General features: G+C 46.5%; 1 protein-coding gene across 3 annotated transcripts; it reads left to right on the top strand.

The window, feature by feature from the left end:
* Nucleotides 1–226: 226 nt before the first annotated feature.
* LOC120045330 (E3 SUMO-protein ligase PIAS2-like) lies at nt 227–19312 on the top strand. Of its 3 annotated transcripts, none has more exons than XM_038992125.1 (13): nt 227–327; nt 5735–6159; nt 6505–6592; nt 8164–8214; nt 8340–8430; nt 10933–11067; nt 11184–11289; nt 11399–11472; nt 11769–11929; nt 12601–12734; nt 13649–13838; nt 13964–14106; nt 17897–19312. In XM_038992125.1, exons 2-13 carry the CDS (start codon nt 6048–6050, stop codon nt 18130–18132), a joined length of 1521 nt encoding a protein of 506 aa, XP_038848053.1. In that variant the 5' UTR covers nt 227–327; nt 5735–6047; the 3' UTR covers nt 18133–19312. The 3 variants fall into 3 exon arrangements, with proteins under 3 accessions (XP_038848053.1, XP_038846493.1, XP_038847214.1); XM_038990565.1 differs by having other exon boundaries at nt 5735–6174; XM_038991286.1 differs by lacking the exon at nt 227–327 and adding an exon at nt 1675–1732 and having other exon boundaries at nt 5735–6174.
* The last annotated feature ends 518 nt before the right edge of the window (nt 19313–19830 follow it).

The following is a 19830-nucleotide window of genomic DNA, read 5'->3' as shown; positions in this document are numbered from 1 at the left end:
CGAATTTCCGGGCAAGGGGGATCCATTTAAAAAAATAATTCCTTCCTCTCTCGCCCTGCAAGTGTATACTCGTCAGACGTCATTGAACGTCATCAGGAGTTTCCACTTAATTTGAGGGCTGAGGGGAGAGGGTGTGTTTAAAGTGTTTGGACTGTAGCCTTAGTTTCTTATTCATTACCTCGTCCAGCTGGCGGAGGTAATGCAACCATTAACATTGGCTGCCAACCGCCGTTAAACCCCATCGAAGAAGAAGAAACCCCCCTGTCACATGACGTGGAGGTCTACCGTCCGACCGACGAGAAAGTGGCGGAATTTGAGGAGCTACGGGTAGGCAAACAATAATGATAGGCTGCTGCACAAGGGTTGATTTCGCTATTTTATAAATGTGTAGTGTCCGTTTAAGGTTTACCGGCGCTGGACTTTGTTTAATGTAGACGGAAAAAACATGTATAAACTGTGGGATGAGGCATGTCTGTTTTACCTAGTTAACATGCCGCTTCCTAACAACAATTAGCCATCGGGTTAGTAAAGCCATATCACTAAATAGTTTAGTAACTAGCTAATATAACTAAACATCGTTTTACTGCATATAACAGGCAACGTGTTATCTGTTAGCTATATTGACATTCAAAATGTGTGAACTAGCATAGCTAGCTAGCTAACGTTACTATTATTTCCGGTGTATGCTAGCTACGTTAGCTAGATATGGACAGCTGTTGGCTAACTACACATTGGTATAAAATAAGGCCGGGTACTTTCAGAGGATTTGAGCTTGTAGACAAGGTTTTTCAGGCCGCCATTATTTACTTTGCAAACATTACTGTAATAGAATAATCAAATAAGGTATTTTAGTTAGCTACATGAAAGCTAACTTCTATAGCTAGCTAGCCAACGTTAACTAGCCACCAATCGATTCAGAGGTGTATTTATTTACCGATTCTGTTGAAAAACGTTTTGCAAACAAACAAACAAAAAAAACAGTTTACTCAGCGCTCTTCAACGTTACCTAAAAGCTTTTGGGTTTATAAATGGAAGTTGTAGAATATTTTAATTGTATGGTTTCCATGCGTTGCCATTCCAATCTGAGTAGTCTGCAAAGTATGTGGCACAAACTGCATGTCTATAAATGATCGCTTCTTCCATGCTCCTAAAGTGGCGTGAAGTCCCGATTTTCTTCCAGAAATGTATGTTGTTATTAAACTCGTCCCGCGTAAATTCGAAATATGAATAACGGCCCTTACAGCGTGAGTCGTTTTTACACGCGGTACCAGAATTCAATGCTGCTGTTCCTGAATTTGATTGTTGCATTTTGCCGCTATTCTCTACAACCCTCAACGTATCAATACCGCATAGTCTGCATCATATGCGGCTTTATACAGCTTTCTTCCTATAGTAGTAGTAGCAGTGAGTATCTATAGTATTATTGTATAATTATTATTGTCATCTATATGACTTGTATTATTATCTGAAAGAGGCTTTGGTATTAGCCTGTCTGAGGGGCTGTCCGTGTGAGAGGGCGGTAAACCTGAGGCCTTAATCCGGTGTATTTGACACAATAGTGGTATACAAAAGTGAGAGCGGAGTATGAGCATGTTTTAACATATCCCGGCTAAGGCTGACATCCTAAATACTTGTACTTCATTTTTAAATTCATTTAATTTATCACCACTGGACAAGTAGCCTACAGATGCCTGCCTCGTCACCAAGTGAGGAAGATTTCTCATCCAACGCGGTTAGTATTATGGTTTGGAGACGTTTTAGCCTGGTCGAGGCGCAGGATGAGAACGGGGTGGTGGATAAAGTCATGTAAGCAACAAAGTGAGGTCCTTTGTGCGTGTGATCAGATTGAACGGTGCGTGTAATCAGCTATATTGTAACCAGAGACCGTGGTATGAGTGAATCGAGGTTGTAGATAACATTTTTATCTTAAACAATGGAGCTACACAGAATTATCTAGGTTTATGCTTTGGCGCCATCTACGGGCTGGATGTTACGTGGGTGGACCAGTAACCGTTCTCCTTCCAAAACGTGTTCACAAATATAAACTGCCAAGTATTACTAACTAGATAGTATATTCCTGGGAAAAGTCGATGTAATGTAACAACGCAAATTGTGCCCTTTAGTCGACATTATTCTACACATTAGGCTAAAGTTTGTTGAAATAATCAAATAATGTTTTCCCTAGCCAACAACCATTTGGCCAAATGATCAAACTGAACTGCGAGATTGTGTTACAAATTAAGCAATAACAAAAGTTAATTACATTTCTTCTGTTTTATTTCAGAAATGGAGCCCAGGTATCAATTTCCAGGGGTTTTATTTTTATTCAGTTTATTAACTTCTGTGTTTGCCCCCCCCCCCCCATTCAGTCTTAAACCCCCCCCACCATAGTAATATTTCCTCCATCATATCCCCCCACGATATCTTCCCCCATTTCCACCCCACATGCACCTGAAATCCCCCCACAAATGAAATGATCCCCCTTACACACAAACCCAACTAAAATGGTTTCAACCATTTGTCAACCCTTTTTGCGCTACTGCTCCGTAGGTTTTGGTTGATCTGTGAGGTGTATATAACTTTTTATTTACTTTGCGATTGGTCAAAAACTGTGAGGAAAAACTTGTCAAGTCATGTTCACGTGCAGATTTGTAATTTTCTGAAAGTGGCCAAACTAAGTTGATATTTTCTGGGTAATGGGCGCAGCCATCTTTGACTTTGTTTATTTGCGTCTTGTGCCGCGTTCAAAACAACCGGGAACTCTGGGGGGGGGAAAGGTAAAATCATGGCATCGGTGCTCTTCAGGTCGGAGCTCTAGAAAGTTTAAATTCCAAGTTGGATGACCGTTAAAATCAATTTTCCCCAGTTATTTTCGAAATCTAAGCAGTCGGAGATTTCCAAGTTCCCAGTTGTTTTGAATGCGGCATCATAGTGAATGGTATTCTGGGATTAGGGAGTTTTCACTTGTCAAATATAAACAAACATGGCTGCCATCATAAAGAATGTAGCTGCTGTTAGCTTAGCTGACACATGTATTTTCTAAACAACATTACATGAGTACCTTGTGCTCACCAGAGATGTGGTACATTGTAAACAAGTCTAGCTGTTAGGTCAAATACTTAATGTTTCGTTTTTTTGTCAGCGTTATTTGCGACATACGTTCTGTTGCTACTGTACCAATCACATATTTGAGATTGTATGCTGCAAGGGCCACTCAACAATCATCACAAATATACTCAACAATGATCACAAATATGTAATTGTACGTGTCAAAGTTTTGCAACAATAGGTGTAATGAATACACCCCAGATGAGTTATTAGTCTCGCTAGGTTTGCTAGCTAAGTTGATCACAAATTGATCAGTTAGGACTTTCCAACCCTGTTCCTGGAGAGCTACCCTGCTGTAGGTTTTTGCACCAACCCTAGTTGTAACTAACTTCATTCAGTTTATCAACCAGCGAATTATTAGAATCAGGTGCGCTAAAATTAGGGTTGGAGTGAAGACCTCCAGGAGGGTAGCTCTCCAGGAACAGGGTTTGAGTTAAAACCTCCAGGAGGGTATCTCTCCAGGAACAGGGTTGGAGTTTGATCTGGTCTAACTACTCCGGCCTTATTCTCAACATTTTAGATACTTAGCGGTCACATATAATAAGGATTGTAAGAAAAAAGGAAGTGCACACGTAACAGTGCTCAAGCATGGCCCATATCAGCCGGGGCTTTCCTCCTGTTCTGCTCTGCCGAGGGGCTTTCTTCCTGTTCTGCTCTGCCGGGGGGCTTTCCTCCTGTTCTTCTACACCTGCATTACTAGCTGTTTGGGGTTTTAGGCTGGGTTTCTGTACAGCACTTCGAGATATTAGCTGATGTACGAAGGGCTATATAAAATAAACTTGATTGATTGTTCTGCTCTGCCGGGGGGCTTTCTTCCTGTTCTGCTCTGCCGGGGGGCTTTCTTCCTGCTCTGCCGGGGGGCTTTCTTCCTGTTCTGCTCTGCCGGGGGGCTTTCTTCCTCTTCTGCTCTGCCGGGGGGCTTTCTTCCTCTTCTGCTCTGCCGGGGGGCTTTCTTCTGCTCTGCCGGGGGGCTTTCTTCCTCTTCTGCTCTGCCGGGGGGCTTTCTTCTGCTCTGCCGGGGGGCTTTCCTCCTGTTCTGCTCTGCCGGGGGGCTTTCTTCCTCTTCTGCTCTGCCGGTGGGCTGTGGGAGGGATGGGACTTCAAATCACACATGGGGGGGGGGAGGATATTATCAAATGTATCATCTAAATAGTTGTATTCTGGGTAGTTTCACAATGTCAGTTCACCATTAAGTTCTAAAATACATGTTTTGTGTGTGTGCTTTTAAATAGTTGATAACCTGGCTGTGCCATGTAAGGATAAAATTACCTTTAGTCATTATAAACATCTTTTGTTCAAATATTTTCTTGAATATATTGCCTAGATGTGACAAGTTGTGCTATATATCAGTATTAATTTAAAAGCTAGCTTTTACACTTGCGTCCTCGTTAGTCTACATAGTTTTCCATTTATAAACACATTTTACAATTTCAAAATGCGGCTAATTAATAATTTGAATGAAATATAATATGGCATGAGAACCTGAGTTTTCCTTTAGTGGCAAGACGACTAGCCTCGTCATTCTTTACACTGTTTAAACAGACGACTAGCCTCGTCATTCTTTACACTGTTTAAACAGACGACTAGCCTCGTCATTCTTTACACTGTTTAAACAGACGACTAGCCTCGTCATTCTTTACACTGTTTAAACAGACGACTAGCCTCGTCATTCTTTACACTGTTTAAACAGACGACTAGCCTCGTCATTCTTTACACTGTTCAAACAGACGACTAGCCTCGTCATTCTTTACACTGTTTAAACAGACGACTAGCCTCGTCATTCTTTACACTGTTTAAACAGACGACTAGCCTCGTCATTCTTTACACTGTTTAAACAGACGACTAGCCTCGTCATTCTTTACACTGTTTAAACAGACGGCTAGCCTCGTCATTCTTTACACTGTTTAAACAGACGGCTAGCCTCGTCATTCTTTACACTGTTTAAACAGACGACTAGCCTCGTCATTCTTTACACTGTTCAAACAGACGACTAGCCTCGTCATTCTTTACACTGTTTAAACAGACGACTAGCCTCGTCATTCTTTACACTGTTTAAACAGACGGCTAGCCTCGTCATTCTTTACACTGTTTAAACAGACGGCTAGCCTCGTCATTCTTTACACTGTTCAAACAGACGACTAGCCTCGTCATTCTTTACACTGTTTAAACAGACGACTAGCCTCGTCATTCTTTACACTGTTTAAACAGACGGCTAGCCTCGTCATTCTTTACACTGTTTAAACAGACGGCTAGCCTCGTCATTCTTTACACTGTTTAAACAGACGGCTAGCCTCGTCATTCTTTACACTGTTTAAACAGACGGCTAGCCTCGTCATTCTTTACACTGTTTAAACAGACGGCTAGCCTCGTCATTCTTTACACTGTTTAAACAGACGACTAGCCTCGTCATTCTTTACACTGTTTAAACAGACGACTAGCCTCGTCATTCTTTACACTGTTTAAACAGACGACTAGCCTCGTCATTCTTTACACTGTTTAAACAGACGACTAGCCTCGTCATTCTTTACACTGTTTAAACAGACGGCTAGCCTCGTCATTCTTTACACTGTTTAAACAGATGAATATTGCTGCCTTACATTGACATGTGTATCCTCATGTCTTCCAGAGCATGGTATCCAGTTTCGGAGTGTCTGAGCTACACGTGTTACTGGGCTTCACCGGGCGAAAAACACGAGTGGTCGCAAGCACCCCCTAAAGAACGCCTTCTGCAGTCCAGCCCACAATCAAGGAACATAATCAACGGTTCCCACCCCAGGGCGGTAGACGATAGTCTCCCTGACTCGGCGTCCATCAAGTCAACGTTCTTCTAGGCAGAGGAAGGTGTTGGTATTACCGTGGTGAGTTCTGACCTCGGTGACCTGTCTCCCTGGTCTCTGATTCGCTGGTGCTCAACGAGGAGACCAAATAAGGAGTTGAGGATGAACCTCCAGCAGCCCGCCCCTCTCATCCCCCCTGTCCACCCAGACATCCAGATGAAGTCCCTGCCGTTCTACGACGTGTTGGACATTCTCGTCAAACCCTCCAGCCTGGGTCAGTGTCTCTCTGGTAAATCAATCTACGTGGACCTCTACCATATTACTAGGCAGGCTTTATGTTACTGGTGACGTGAATGATGACTGCTAGACTCTGATTAGGTTGTGGTTTGTTCATGTTGGTTCTCAATCTGTCTGTTTTCTTGGTGTCTATTCCATTTTTTTGAACCTGAAACCATCCTGTAGTCTCAAGTTGTCATAGATCCAGTGATTGTTGTTGTCAACATCATAATATCTTTCTGGATACTGGCCAGGCTTGACATTACTGACCAAAGAACTGCAATGAAGTGTCTGAATGTTTATTTGTTGTTGCATCGTGTCACAATCTGACGTCTTTTATTAGGAGCCAGTGCTGTTCAAAGGTACAACCAAGATAAGTACTTCATCTTCGCCTTAACGCCTCAACAAGTCAGGGAGGTGTGCATCTCCAGGTATGGCCTCCTCCATTTGGCTCTGCTCTATGCCCTGCTATACTCCTGCCCTGCTATACTCCTGCCCTGCTATACTCCTGCCCTGCTATACTCTAGCGTACTCTGCTATACTCTACCCTCACTAGCGTACCCTGCTATACTCTACCCTAGCATACTCTACCCTAGCATACTCTACCCTAGCATACTCTACTCTAGCGTACCCTGCTATACTCTACCCTAGCATACTCTACCCTAGCGTACTCTACCCTAGCGTACTCTACTCTAGCGTACCCTGCTATACTCTACCCTAGCATACTCTACCCTAGCATACTCTACCCTAGCGTACTCTACCCTGCTATACTCTACCCTAGCATACTCTACCCTAGCATACTCTACTCTAGCGTACTCTACCCTGCTATACTCTACCCTAGCATACTCTACTCTAGCATACTCTACCCTGCTATACTCTACTCTAGCATACTCTACCCTAGCATACTCTACCCTAGCATACTCTACCCTAGCGTACTCTACCCTGCTATACTCTACCCTAGCATACTCTACTCTAGCATACTCTACCCTGCTATACTCTACCCTAGCATACTCTACCCTAGCATACTCTACCCTAGCATACTCTACCCTAGCATACTCTACCCTAGCATACTCTACCCTAGCATACTCTACTCTAGCGTACTCTACTCTAGCGTACCCTGCTATACTCTACTCTAGCGTACTCTGCTATATTCTACCCCACTCTAGCGTACCCTACTCTGCTATATACTCTACTCTAGCGTACCCTGCTATACCCTGCTAACTCTACTTGTATCCTACCCTACTGCACCCTATCCTACCCTGCTAACTCTACTGCACTCTATCCTACCCTGCTAACTCTACTGCACCCTATCCTACCCTGCTAACTCTACTGTACCCTACTGCACCCTATCCTACCCTGCTAACTCTACTGTACCCTACTGCACCCTATCCTACCCTGCTAACTCTACTGTACCCTACTGCACCCTTTCCTACCCTGCTAACTCTACTGTACCCTACTGCACCCTATCCTACCCTGCTAACTCTACTGTACCCTACTGCACCCTATCCTACCCTGCTAACTCTACTGTACCCTACTGCACCCTATCCTACCCTGCTAACTCTACTGTACCCTACTGCACCCTATCCTACCCTGCTAACTCTACTGTACCCTACTGCACCCTATCCTACCCTGCTAACTCTACTGTACCCTACTGCACCCTATCCTACCCTGCTAACTCTACTGTACCCTACCCTACTGTACCCTATCCTACTGTGCTCTACTCTACTGTACCCTACCCTACTGTACCCTATCCTACTGTGCTCTACTCTACTGTACCCTACCCTACTGTACCCTATCCTACTGTGCTCTACTCTACTGTACCCTACCCTACTGTACCCTATCCTACTGTGCTCTACTCTACTCTACTGTACCCTACTCTACTGTACCCTATCCTACTGTGCTCTACTGTATCCTACTCTACCCTGCTCTCGCACCACTACTGAGTCTTCCTGCAACATTCCATAGTAGTTCTGTTTCTAATTGTATTGGTTCTTTCTTAAAGGGACTTTTTACCAGGTGGCAGAAGAGACTATATGGTTCAGATACAGCTGAGGTGAGAATGTACAGATTGCGGTGATCATTCCAATACGCATGTAGACACATCGAGTCCCAGAAACAGATTCACTGAACTGCTTTCTGGGAATGTTTTTCTTTCTGCTCCCCTTTTTTTGTTTTTAGGTTCTGTCTTTCAGAAACCAGTTGTCCCCAAGAAGACAACTACCCTAATAGTCTCTGCATTAAAGTCAATGGGAAGCTGTTCCCTCTTCCGGTATGTACTGGTTTCTTCAACTGGTCTAGGACCAGGTCCCTTCTGTCTGTGTTATTTTATTCATTATGATCTAAACAGCCGAAACTGATCCTAGATCAGCACTGTCTATTGTGAGACTATTTGTGAATATGGGCCCTGATATAATTCAGAAACGTTATTTTATTTCTATGTAGTTATATGAATAACATAAGGTAACTTATTTTTATTTTTTTAACATAGTGGTTCTTCCTTTTTTTAAAGTAGCATCACCGTAGAATTCTATGGCACTTTATATAACTGTCAGCCATTGTTGCCACCACCAGAGGGCATCTTTGTGAAGTTATTGACATGACATGGAGCTGTAGGCTTAAAAGTCCTGTTTACTGTAGCTGTTATAGCGTAACTTACTTATTGGCGTAAAGGCCTACTTTATAAGGCTACAGTAAGCATTACAAGTCATCCATATCTTTAAATACAGTCATGTATTTTAGTTATAAAACAAAATCACAATGGGAGCCTTTTAATAATTAAACAATGAATAAACCGTAACATGTCGGCTAAAGCGATAGAGTTCGCGAATGCATTTGACTGTTTTTAATATTGGCTGAGAGACTCTAAAATCCTCTTTGTTAGAACCGACTATATGGGATTGATTATAATTTGTTTTTAAATTATTATTGTATTCGTTTTGTTTAATGTTAGAAATTTAGCTGAATTAAATTATTTATATTATGGTGTTTCTATTCCAAGAAAAACAAAAATGCATTTTACAGTAGCCTATGTAGGCCTCGGGGTTTCCATTAGGACAATATGGCGCTGTACAACATGACCGGTAGGGAGTAGGCCTAGGCTACCAAGTGACTTAGTGAAGAGCAAAATGATCCTAACATTTCCACACCCTAATTCTAGTCTAACCAATACCCAAACAGAGATTGGGTGAAAATAAAAATCTGATTTGATTTATCAAGACCAGTCTCCTTGTTTGTCTCAGAGCAGCGTCAAACGGGGCTGAAATAGTTGACCACACGTTGGGTAGGTTATTACTTCAAATCCTATTATAACAATTGGATGATTTTGGGAGTTTCAGTAAGCAACAACTTGTTGCCTTCATTAGCTTAATATATTCCATTATTTCTGTCATTCAGTGATATTTATTCCCATAGTAATGTGTTATGTATCCATTCAGATGAGGTTAGAGAACAGTGCATGTGGTGGGCTGTGCAAAGAGATGGGTGAAGTGACATGTCTCACAAACATCCATTAATACGTTTAATGTCCCTAAATTAATCAAGAGTCTATTGTCCTGCTGATAAATAAAAAAAAACAGCATCTACATTGGTACAAATATAGTATTGGATAAAAAATAACCATCCTTCCTCTCAAGAGAATGAACATTAGTTACACTAACTGGTAGGCTAATCACACAATTGTAAAAATAAAATAAAAATAAAAAAGGTAAGAGCTAGTGAAGAAAGTTAACCCTCTACATACACATTTATTGTATTAACACACAACAGGAATATTATAAAAGTGAAAAGTATTTGTTCTGACTTACATTTGGTCAAAAATGCAGAAATATCCCTGCCAAATAAAACGGTCTGATCTCCACGAAAGCCAACCAACTGAGAAATAAGTTTCATTTTGTAATACTAACTTGTGGTTGCCATGGTGAATAATCCAATACTAGTTGGTAGGAAACATAATAGGAAGCAGAGTAGAGATTCCGGTAAAAATAAATACTGGCAGATCAATATAATGCCCTTGTAGATCTAATTAAATTTAGTGGAGTCTATATTAATATCTAAGGTGCTTTTTATACAATTTATAATACATTTATTATTAACCCTGCATATATTTGTAAGGGTTGATGCATTTTTTTGTTAGGGCAAATCTGATCTGTGATACTGAGATAGAAAAAGGTACGTCTTTAGAGTACTTAAGTATTGAATACATTGCAAGTTTGCCCTTTTTTGGGCCATTAGGCTAAACTTTACAATAGATGATGTGGTCAGTCAGAGTTGAGTTCTATCAGTCTAACGACGGCAAAGAAGGCCTTTTTTCATATAGAGGTGCTGTCACTCTTCCACTCTGTGGTAAATAAAGACCGTTTGTTATTTACAGTGATTTAATTTCTGTTTTTAGAGGGAGAGAAACAAAAGGCCCACTGTGCCTATTTTCCGTAAATTGTCAGTCCACATATCAAGTGTAATTGAGCCGTTTTTGTATTTACCCAAGTTCCCCCTCAACTCCAGGACCGCTGCCAGCTAATACATTCTCTTCCTGATGCAGAACTCTTGTGCCAGAGAGGAGAGATTTTCAGACTAAAACATTCACACCTCCATTAATTTCAACAGTTTAGACTACTGATAGATCAGTGTTTTAACTCCCCCTTGTGATAGTGTGGTGCAATAACAGAATGCCACCATCTACCACTAACGGTCGCAGCATAAGCTCAACCTTTTTTAAAGGGGAAACCTTGATGGGAAAGTTGGTAACGCTGATACGGCAATGTTTTGTTTTTAGGGTTACGCCCCTCCCCCTAAAAATGGAGTGGAACAGAAGAGACCGGGAAGACCTCTAAACATCACCTCATTGGTCCGATTGTCCTCTGCAGTACCCAATCAGATCTCTATAACGTGGGCACCTGAAATCGGAAAGGTAAGCAACTAACATTGAGGATCAACGTACTCTTCATTATTTTATTTATAGTAGTGACAACTTCCTCCATTATTGCCTGATGATGTTCGTATAATTCAATTTCTGACGTGTTTCAGACGTACTCCGTGTTGGTGTATCTGGTGAGGCAACTCACCTCTCCTCTACTGCTGCAGAGGCTCAGGATGAAGGGCATCAGAAACCCAGACCACTCTAGAGCGCTGAGTAAGCGCACGCTCAGATGGTCACAGGCTTATGCTCATGCACGCTTGCTTCCACACGTTACTGTGTTTAATCTGTAATGCACCTGATATCTTGGTCTTTCCTCTTGCAGTAAAGGAGAAGCTGACAGCAGACCCTGATAGTGAGATTGCTACAACCAGTCTAAGAGTGTCTCTCATGTGCCCCGTAAGTAAAAACCTGCTGGAAACAAGTGCATCTGATAGTCGGTTTGATATCATTAAATAGCAGAAAGATTTACTGATTTATTAACTCTGCTTCTTTCACTATCATTCTCTCCCATATCCCCCCTTTCTCCTCCCCCTTTCTCCTCCCCCTTTCTCCTCCCCCTTTCTCCTCCCCCTTTCTCCTCCCCCTTTCTCTTCCCCCTTTCTCTTCCCCCTCTCTCTTCCCCCTCTCTCTTCTTCCCCCCTTTCTTCTTCCCCCCTTTCTTCTTCCCCCCTCCTCCTCCCATATCTCTCCAGCTGGGTAAGATGCGCCTGACAGTGCCGTGTCGAGCTCTCACCTGTTCCCACCTGCAGTGTTTCGACGCGGCCCTCTACCTGCAGATGAATGAGAAGAAACCCACCTGGGTTTGTCCTGTCTGTGACAAAAAGGCCCCCTACGAGAGCCTGATCATCGACGGGTTGGTACCGCTCTCTAATAATTATCATAATACCTGGGTCTGTCCTGTCTGTGACAAAAAGGCCCCCTACGAGAGCCTGATCATCGACGGGTTGGTACCTCTCTCTAATAATTATCATAATACCTGGGTCTGTCCTGTCTGTGACAAAAAGGCCCCCTACGAGAGCCTGATCATCGACGGGTTGGTACCGCTCTCTAATAATTATCATAATACCTGGGTCTGTCCTGTCTGTGACAAAAAGGCCCCCTACGAGAGCCTGATCATCGACGGGTTGGTACCTCTCTAATAATTATCATAATACCTGGGTCTGTCCTGTCTGTGACAAAAAGGCCCCCTACGAGAGCCTGATCATCGACGGGTTGGTACCTCTCTCTAATAATTATCATAATACCTGGGTCTGTCCTGTCTGTGACAAAAAGGTCACCTACGAGAGCCTCATCATCGACAGGTCAATGAGGGGGAAACTACTGTTAGACTTCTCATTAGATTATTTTGTATTATTTAAATAAAATATTCAATTGATTTTACAGGCCGGTTTATTGCAGCGGCAATGATCTTCTAACTTGCCTTGGTGTTTTAGCTGAGGTTCAAAAACAGCTCTGAATGGTGTAGAACTGTAGTGTTCTATGGAATGTCAATACGGAACATGGAACTCTCTGTCTCTCTGTCAGGTTGTTCATGGAGATTCTGAACGACTGTTCCGATGTGGATGAGATCAAGTTCCAGGAGGACGGGACCTGGTGCCCCATGAGACCAAAGAAAGAGGCCCTCAGTGTGTCCTCAACCTGTATCCCAAAAATAGAACGTAAGTCAAGCAGAATATATATATATTTCTTTTTTTTATAGAATCGGGAATAATTATAAATCATTGGATGGCGGTATCCATGTGTTCCAGCCATTAGTGAGCCCGTCGCTGCTGTAAATATCTTTAGTATACCTAAATTAGGAACACCGTTTTTGGCGGGTTTCGCAAAAAAGGTGTGTCGTGGAAATATTCAGTCAATAATATTTCTCAAATACCGGAGCCTCGGAGTTCAAATAGACTTTTATTACGAAGTAATATAAGCCGAGCTGGTTCATGAAGTAACTGCCTATCCAGCCTTGGCGCACACTTTTTTTTAAACAGGTTTCATCCTTACATCACACACACAGTAACTCCTCTTTATGTTCATGATTCATCCCATCTGGCATTTAGCCACCGTTATCTTTTTGACTTGCACTAAGTTTAGTTTGGATTCACATTAGGGCGTAGAAACATTAAAGCCATAACACTCCTCAGACAGGTGCATGTCTAATGACGTACACACACACACACACACACACACACAGAGAGAGCGCTCTCATCCTGCTGACTTCTATGAAGTATATAATGGGCACGTGTGTACTGGAAAATGTCCCACAGATTTGAACGTTCTTAGCACGGCGGCACCTCTGTTTTGGCTTCATATCAGTCAATATAACGCACGGTATTGGGGTTTACACATGGTGAACTGCCACGATGTTTTCACATTTCTGTATTTAGACAACCACATTATTGACATTTTTTTAGAGACCGGAGTAGAGACCGGATTAGTTTACTGCGTCTTTCTGTGGAATTCTCCCAGAGCATCCGTTGAGTCACCTAACACCCCGCATATAGAATTGCAGAATTCCTTAACTACCGTTTTTAACCTGTTGATTAATACATTTTAAACCCTAATCGCCCCCCCCACCCCCCAGCACGTCAGTGTGCGGTGGTCCCTCCCCACAGAGAGCCCAGCTCGACCAATAAGAAGGCAGACGTGATCGACCTGACCCTAGAGAGCTCGTCAGAGGACGACGACGACGACGAGGATGAGGTGGAGCCTGACCCGCCACTCAAGAAGCAATGCCTGTTCATGTCCAAGACGGAGGAGATGCACGCCAAGGGGTGAGTTAACTAGTGTGTTCACTTAATTCGTCTTTTAAGGGGTCAATATGGCCTCCAAATCAACCAACCACACGATGACGCTGTGTCTTAATCGATCTCTCCCTTGACTGTTTCTAATCCTCAAGAGTGCTGTCCTATCAGCCGTCGACGGTGTGCCTGCCAAACGTACACGCCCTGGACACATCATCCTACCTGACGAACTCGCTAGCTGACTATACAGTCCCCTTCCACCACTCCACCATGTCCACCGTCCCTACGGACATGCAGAGTAAGTCACCTGTCCACCGTCCCTACGGACATGCAGAGTAAGTCACCTGTCCACCGTCCCTACGGACATGCAGAGTAAGTCACCTGTCCACCGTCCCTACGGACATGCAGAGTAAGTCACCATGTCCACCGTCCCTACGGACATGCAGAGTAAGTCACCATGTCCACCGTCCCTACGGACATGCAGAGTAAGTCACCTGTCCACCGTCCCTACGGACATGCAGAGTAAGTCACCCGTCCACCGTCCCTACGGACATGCAGAGTAAGTCACCCGTCCCTACGGACATGCAGAGTAAGTCACCCGTCCACCGTCCCTACGGACATGCAGAGTAAGTCACCCGTCCACCGTCCCTACGGACATGCAGAGTAAGTCACCCGTCCACCGTCCCTACGGACATGCAGAGTAAGTCACCCGTCCACCGTCCCTACGGACATGCAGAGTAAGTCACCCGTCCACCGTCCCTACGGACATGCAGAGTAAGTCACCCGTCCACCGTCCCTACGGACATGCAGAGTAAGTCACCCGTCCACCGTCCCTACGGACATGCAGAGTAAGTCACCCGTCCACCGTCCCTACGGACATGCAGAGTAAGTCACCCGTCCACCGTCCCTACGGACATGCAGAGTAAGTCACCCGTCCACCGTCCCTACGGACATGCAGAGTAAGTCACCCGTCCACCGTCCCTACGGACATGCAGAGTAAGTCACCCGTCCACCGTCCCTACGGACATGCAGAGTAAGTCACCCGTCCACCGTCCCTACGGACATGCAGAGTAAGTCACCCGTCCACCGTCCCTACGGACATGCAGAGTAAGTCACCCGTCCACCGTCCCTACGGACATGCAGAGTAAGTCACCCGTCCACCGTCCCTACGGACATGCAGAGTAAGTCACCCGTCCACCGTCCCTACGGACATGCAGAGTAAGTCACCCGTCCACCGTCCCTACGGACATGCAGAGTAAGTCACCCGTCCACCGTCCCTACGGACATGCAGAGTAAGTCACCCGTCCACCGTCCCTACGGACATGCAGAGTAAGTCACCCGTCCACCGTCCCTACGGACATGCAGAGTAAGTCACCCGTCCACCGTCCCTACGGACATGCAGAGTAAGTCACCCGTCCACCGTCCCTACGGACATGCAGAGTAAGTCACCCGTCCACCGTCCCTACGGACATGCAGAGTAAGTCACCCGTCCACCGTCCCTACGGACATGCAGAGTAAGTCACCCGTCCACCGTCCCTACGGACATGCAGAGTAAGTCACCCGTCCACCGTCCCTACGGACATGCAGAGTAAGTCACCCGTCCACCGTCCCTACGGACATGCAGAGTAAGTCACCCGTCCACCGTCCCTACGGACATGCAGAGTAAGTCACCCGTCCACCGTCCCTACGGACATGCAGAGTAAGTCACCCGTCCACCGTCCCTACGGACATGCAGAGTAAGTCACCCGTCCACCGTCCCTACGGACATGCAGAGTAAGTCACCCGTCCACCGTCCCTACGGACATGCAGAGTAAGTCACCCGTCCACCGTCCCTACGGACATGCAGAGTAAGTCACCTGTCCACCGTCCCTACGGACATGCAGAGTAAGTCACCTGTCCACCGTCCCTACGGACATGCAGAGTAAGTCACCTGTCCACCGTCCCTACGGACATGCAGAGTAAGTCACCTGTCCACCGTCCCTACGGACATGCAGAGTAAGTCACCTGTCCACCGTCCCTACGGACATGCAGAGTAAGTCACCTGTCCACCGTCCCTACGGACATGCAGAGTAAGTCACCTGTCCACCGTCCCTACGGACATGCAGAGTAAGTCACCTGTCCACCGTCCCTACGGACATGCAGAGTAAGTCACCTGTCCACCGTCCCTACGGACATGCAGAGTAAGTCACCTGTCCACCGTCCCTACGGACATGCAGAGTAAGTCACCTGTCCACCGTCCCTACGGACATGCAGAGTAAGTCACCTGTCCACCGTCCCTACGGACATGCAGAGTAAGTCACCTGTCCACCGTCCCTACGGACATGCAGAGTAAGTCACCTGTCCACCGTCCCTACGGACATGCAGAGTAAGTCACCTGTCCACCGTCCCTACGGACATGCAGAGTAAGTCACCTGTCCACCGTCCCTACGGACATGCAGAGTAAGTCACCTGTCCACCGTCCCTACGGACATGCAGAGTAAGTCACCTGTCCACCGTCCCTACGGACATGCAGAGTAAGTCACCTGTCCACCGTCCCTACGGACATGCAGAGTAAGTCACCTGTCCACCGTCCCTACGGACATGCAGAGTAAGTCACCTGTCCACCGTCCCTACGGACATGCAGAGTAAGTCACCTGTCCACCGTCCCTACGGACATGCAGAGTAAGTCACCTGTCCACCGTCCCTACGGACATGCAGAGTAAGTCACCTGTCCACCGTCCCTACGGACATGCAGAGTAAGTCACCTGTCCACCGTCCCTACGGACATGCAGAGTAAGTCACCTGTCCACCGTCCCTACGGACATGCAGAGTAAGTCACCTGTCCACCGTCCCTACGGACATGCAGAGTAAGTCACCTGTCCACCGTCCCTACGGACATGCAGAGTAAGTCACCTGTCCACCGTCCCTACGGACATGCAGAGTAAGTCACCTGTCCACCGTCCCTACGGACATGCAGAGTAAGTCACCTGTCCACCGTCCCTACGGACATGCAGAGTAAGTCACCTGTCCACCGTCCCTACGGACATGCAGAGTAAGTCACCTGTCCACCGTCCCTACGGACATGCAGAGTAAGTCACCTGTCCACCGTCCCTACGGACATGCAGAGTAAGTCACCTGTCCACCGTCCCTACGGACATGCAGAGTAAGTCACCTGTCCACCGTCCCTACGGACATGCAGAGTAAGTCACCTGTCCACCGTCCCTACGGACATGCAGTGTAAGGCACCCCCCCCCTGTCCACCGTCCCTACGGACATGCAGTGTAAGGCACCCCCCCCCTGTCCACCGTCCCTACGGACATGCAGAGTAAGGCACCCCCCCCCTGTCCACCGTCCCTACGGACATGCAGAGTAAGGCACCCCTGTCCACCGTCCCTACGGACATGCAGTGTAAGGCACCCCCCCCCCCCTGTCCACCGTCCCTACGGACATGCAGTGTAAGGCACCCCCCCCCCCCTGTCCACCGTCCCTACGGACATGCAGTGTAAGGCACCCCCCCCCCCCCTGTCCACCGTCCCTACGGACTTGCAGAGTAAGGCACCCCCCCCCCCCCTGTCCACCGTCCCTACGGACTTGCAGAGTAAGGCACCCCTGTCCACCGTCCCTACGGACATGCAGTGTAAGGCACCCCCCCCCTGTCCACCGTCCCTACGGACTTGCAGAGTAAGGCACCCCTGTCCACCGTCCCTACGGACATGCAGAGTAAGGCACTCCCCCCTGTCCACCGTCCCTACGGACTTGCAGAGTAAGGCACCCCCCCCCTGTCCACCGTCCCTACGGACTTGCAGAGTAAGGCACCCCTGTCCACTGTCCCTACGGACATGCAGTGTAAGGCACCCGTCCACCGTCCTTATGGACATGCAGACTAAGTCTTTGTTTCCGTAATCAGGAGGGAATATGCATTGAAGTGAATCCTGCAACCAGTATTTCTGGCAAAACCCTGTGAATATCCTGAACCTAGTTGGAGCTTTGACCTCTTTGTCCTGTCTGATCAAACGATGACACGCTTTGTCTGGTAATATCCAGGTCTGTGATGTAGCTTGTGAGTTCAGAGGAGGAGCGTGAAACAATCTTCCCCCCGTCTCACCTAGGTCTGGATCTGTTCTCGCTGATCCAAGGTGACCCGCAGCATTACAGAGCCCCTATGTTCCTGGATGACCTGACCAGCAACCTGCAGGGTGCCACCACCAGCGCCGGCCTGGTGTCCTCTTCTAGCCAATACGAGCCCAGCGCCCACCTCTTCTCCGCCTCTTCTTACCAAACCGGGGTTATTACCGGGGGAGGGGTAGGGTCCAACAGCATCTCAGACATCATCTCATTGGACTGATTTTGTCTTGTCACTCAAAGGAACCGTCTATCATAAGCCTTCAATTGATTGTGTCCCGAAATGGCATCTTCGCCCCTATATAGTGCACTACTTTTGGGCCGTCCAGCAGAAAGTAGTGCACTATATATGTGCATCAGAAATGGCACCATGTCCATAGGCCTTCACCACTGAGACAGACTGTGTGTCAGTAAAGATGCATTCCCTTCTTTCACCAGACCCCTGCTTTGTAGGTCAGAGTTGATAAAAGAGTAAGATAGTCAGGAGGCCCCCTCGCCCGGCAGACTCCACGTTGACTGAGGTGGCCCCCCCCTCGCCCGCAGACTCCACGTTGACTGAGGTGGGCCCCCCTCGCCCGGCAGACTCCACGTTGACCGAGGTGGGCCCCCCTCGCCCGGCAGACTCCACGTTGACCGAGGTGGGCCCCCCTCGCCCGGCAGACTCCACGTTGACCGAGGTGGGCCCCCCTCGCCCGGCAGACTCCACGTTGACCGAGGTGGGCCCCCCTCGCCCGGCAGACTCCACGTTGACCGAGGTGGGCCCCCCCTCGCCCGGCAGACTCCACATTGACCGAGGTGGGCCCCCCCTCGCCCGGCAGACTCCACGTTGACCGAGGCGGGGCCCCCCCTCGCCCGGCAGACTCCACGTTGACCGAGGCGGGGCCCCCCCTCGCCCGGCAGACTCCACGTTGACCGAGGCGGGGCCCCCCCTCGCCCGGCAGACTCCACGTTGACCGAGGTAATGTGGAACAGAAGATTGCCTTTTCTATTGGATGAACTGACATGGAAGCATTCAGCAGCGGGACTATGGTTGACGGTGTGGATGGTTTGAAAACGGTTGTGTGTCAGTACCTAGGAGGAGTTATCCCAAGGCAGCTCATTGTTGTATTACTAATTAGGGGTTCAAGGAGCAACACTTTGTATAACTCCATTGTACGGTACGAGTGTTCATACCCATTGATATATTACATATTTTGTTACATCCTAAATTCAGAATGGATTCCATAGATTTTTTTTTTCTCCCCCCCCTGCCCATCTACACACAAATACCCCATAATGTCAGTGACAACATATTTTTAAACATATGTGCACATTTATTGAAAATGAAATAAATAATTTTCCTAAGTATTTTTTTTACCCCTGAGTCAATACATGTTAGAACCACATCAGTCTTTCTGGGTGAGTCTCTAAGAGCTTTTCACACCTGGACTGTACAGTATTTGTTCTTAAAAAAAAAAAAAAAATCAAGCTCTGTCAAGTTGGTTGTTGTTCATTGCTTGACAGACGTTTTCAAGTCTTGTCATAGATTTTCAACCAGATTTATGTCAAAACTGTAACTTGGCCACTCAGGGAACATTCAATGTCTTGATAAACAACTCCAGTGTATATTTGGCCTTGTGTTTTAGGTTATTGTCCTGCTAAATGGTGAAATTAGTCTGTGTCTGTTGGGGAAAAAACAGACTGAACCATGTTTTCCCTCTAGGATTTTGCCTGTGCTTAGCTCCTATTCTGTTTGTTTTTGTCGCCCTAGTCCTTGCAGTTGACAAGCATACCCATAACAGGATGCAGCCCACACCGTGCTTGAACATATGAAGAGTGGTACAGAGTAATGTGAGGTGTTAGATTCACCTCAAACATAACACTTTGTATTCAGGACAGAAACGTATTTCTTTCCCACCATTTTTTTTTTCAGCATTACTTT

This window comes from Salvelinus namaycush, chromosome 1 (genome assembly GCF_016432855.1).
Source record: "Salvelinus namaycush isolate Seneca chromosome 1, SaNama_1.0, whole genome shotgun sequence".
In the NCBI taxonomy this organism is placed as follows: domain Eukaryota; kingdom Metazoa; phylum Chordata; class Actinopteri; order Salmoniformes; family Salmonidae; genus Salvelinus; species Salvelinus namaycush.
This window is presented reverse-complemented; position numbering and strand designations above follow the sequence as displayed.

Excerpts from the sequence above, each read along its gene's own strand:
- LOC120045330 (XM_038990565.1), top strand. The coding sequence starts at position 6,048 with ATGAACCTCCAGCAGCCCGCCCCTCTCATCCCCCCTGTCCACCCAGAC. Across the intron at positions 13,839-13,963 it reads GAGGAGATGCACGCCAAGGG|AGTGCTGTCCTATCAGCCGT; the intron begins GTGAGTTAACTA and ends CTAATCCTCAAG. Across the intron at positions 14,107-17,896 it reads CGTCCCTACGGACATGCAGA|GTCTGGATCTGTTCTCGCTG; the intron begins GTAAGTCACCTG and ends CGTCTCACCTAG.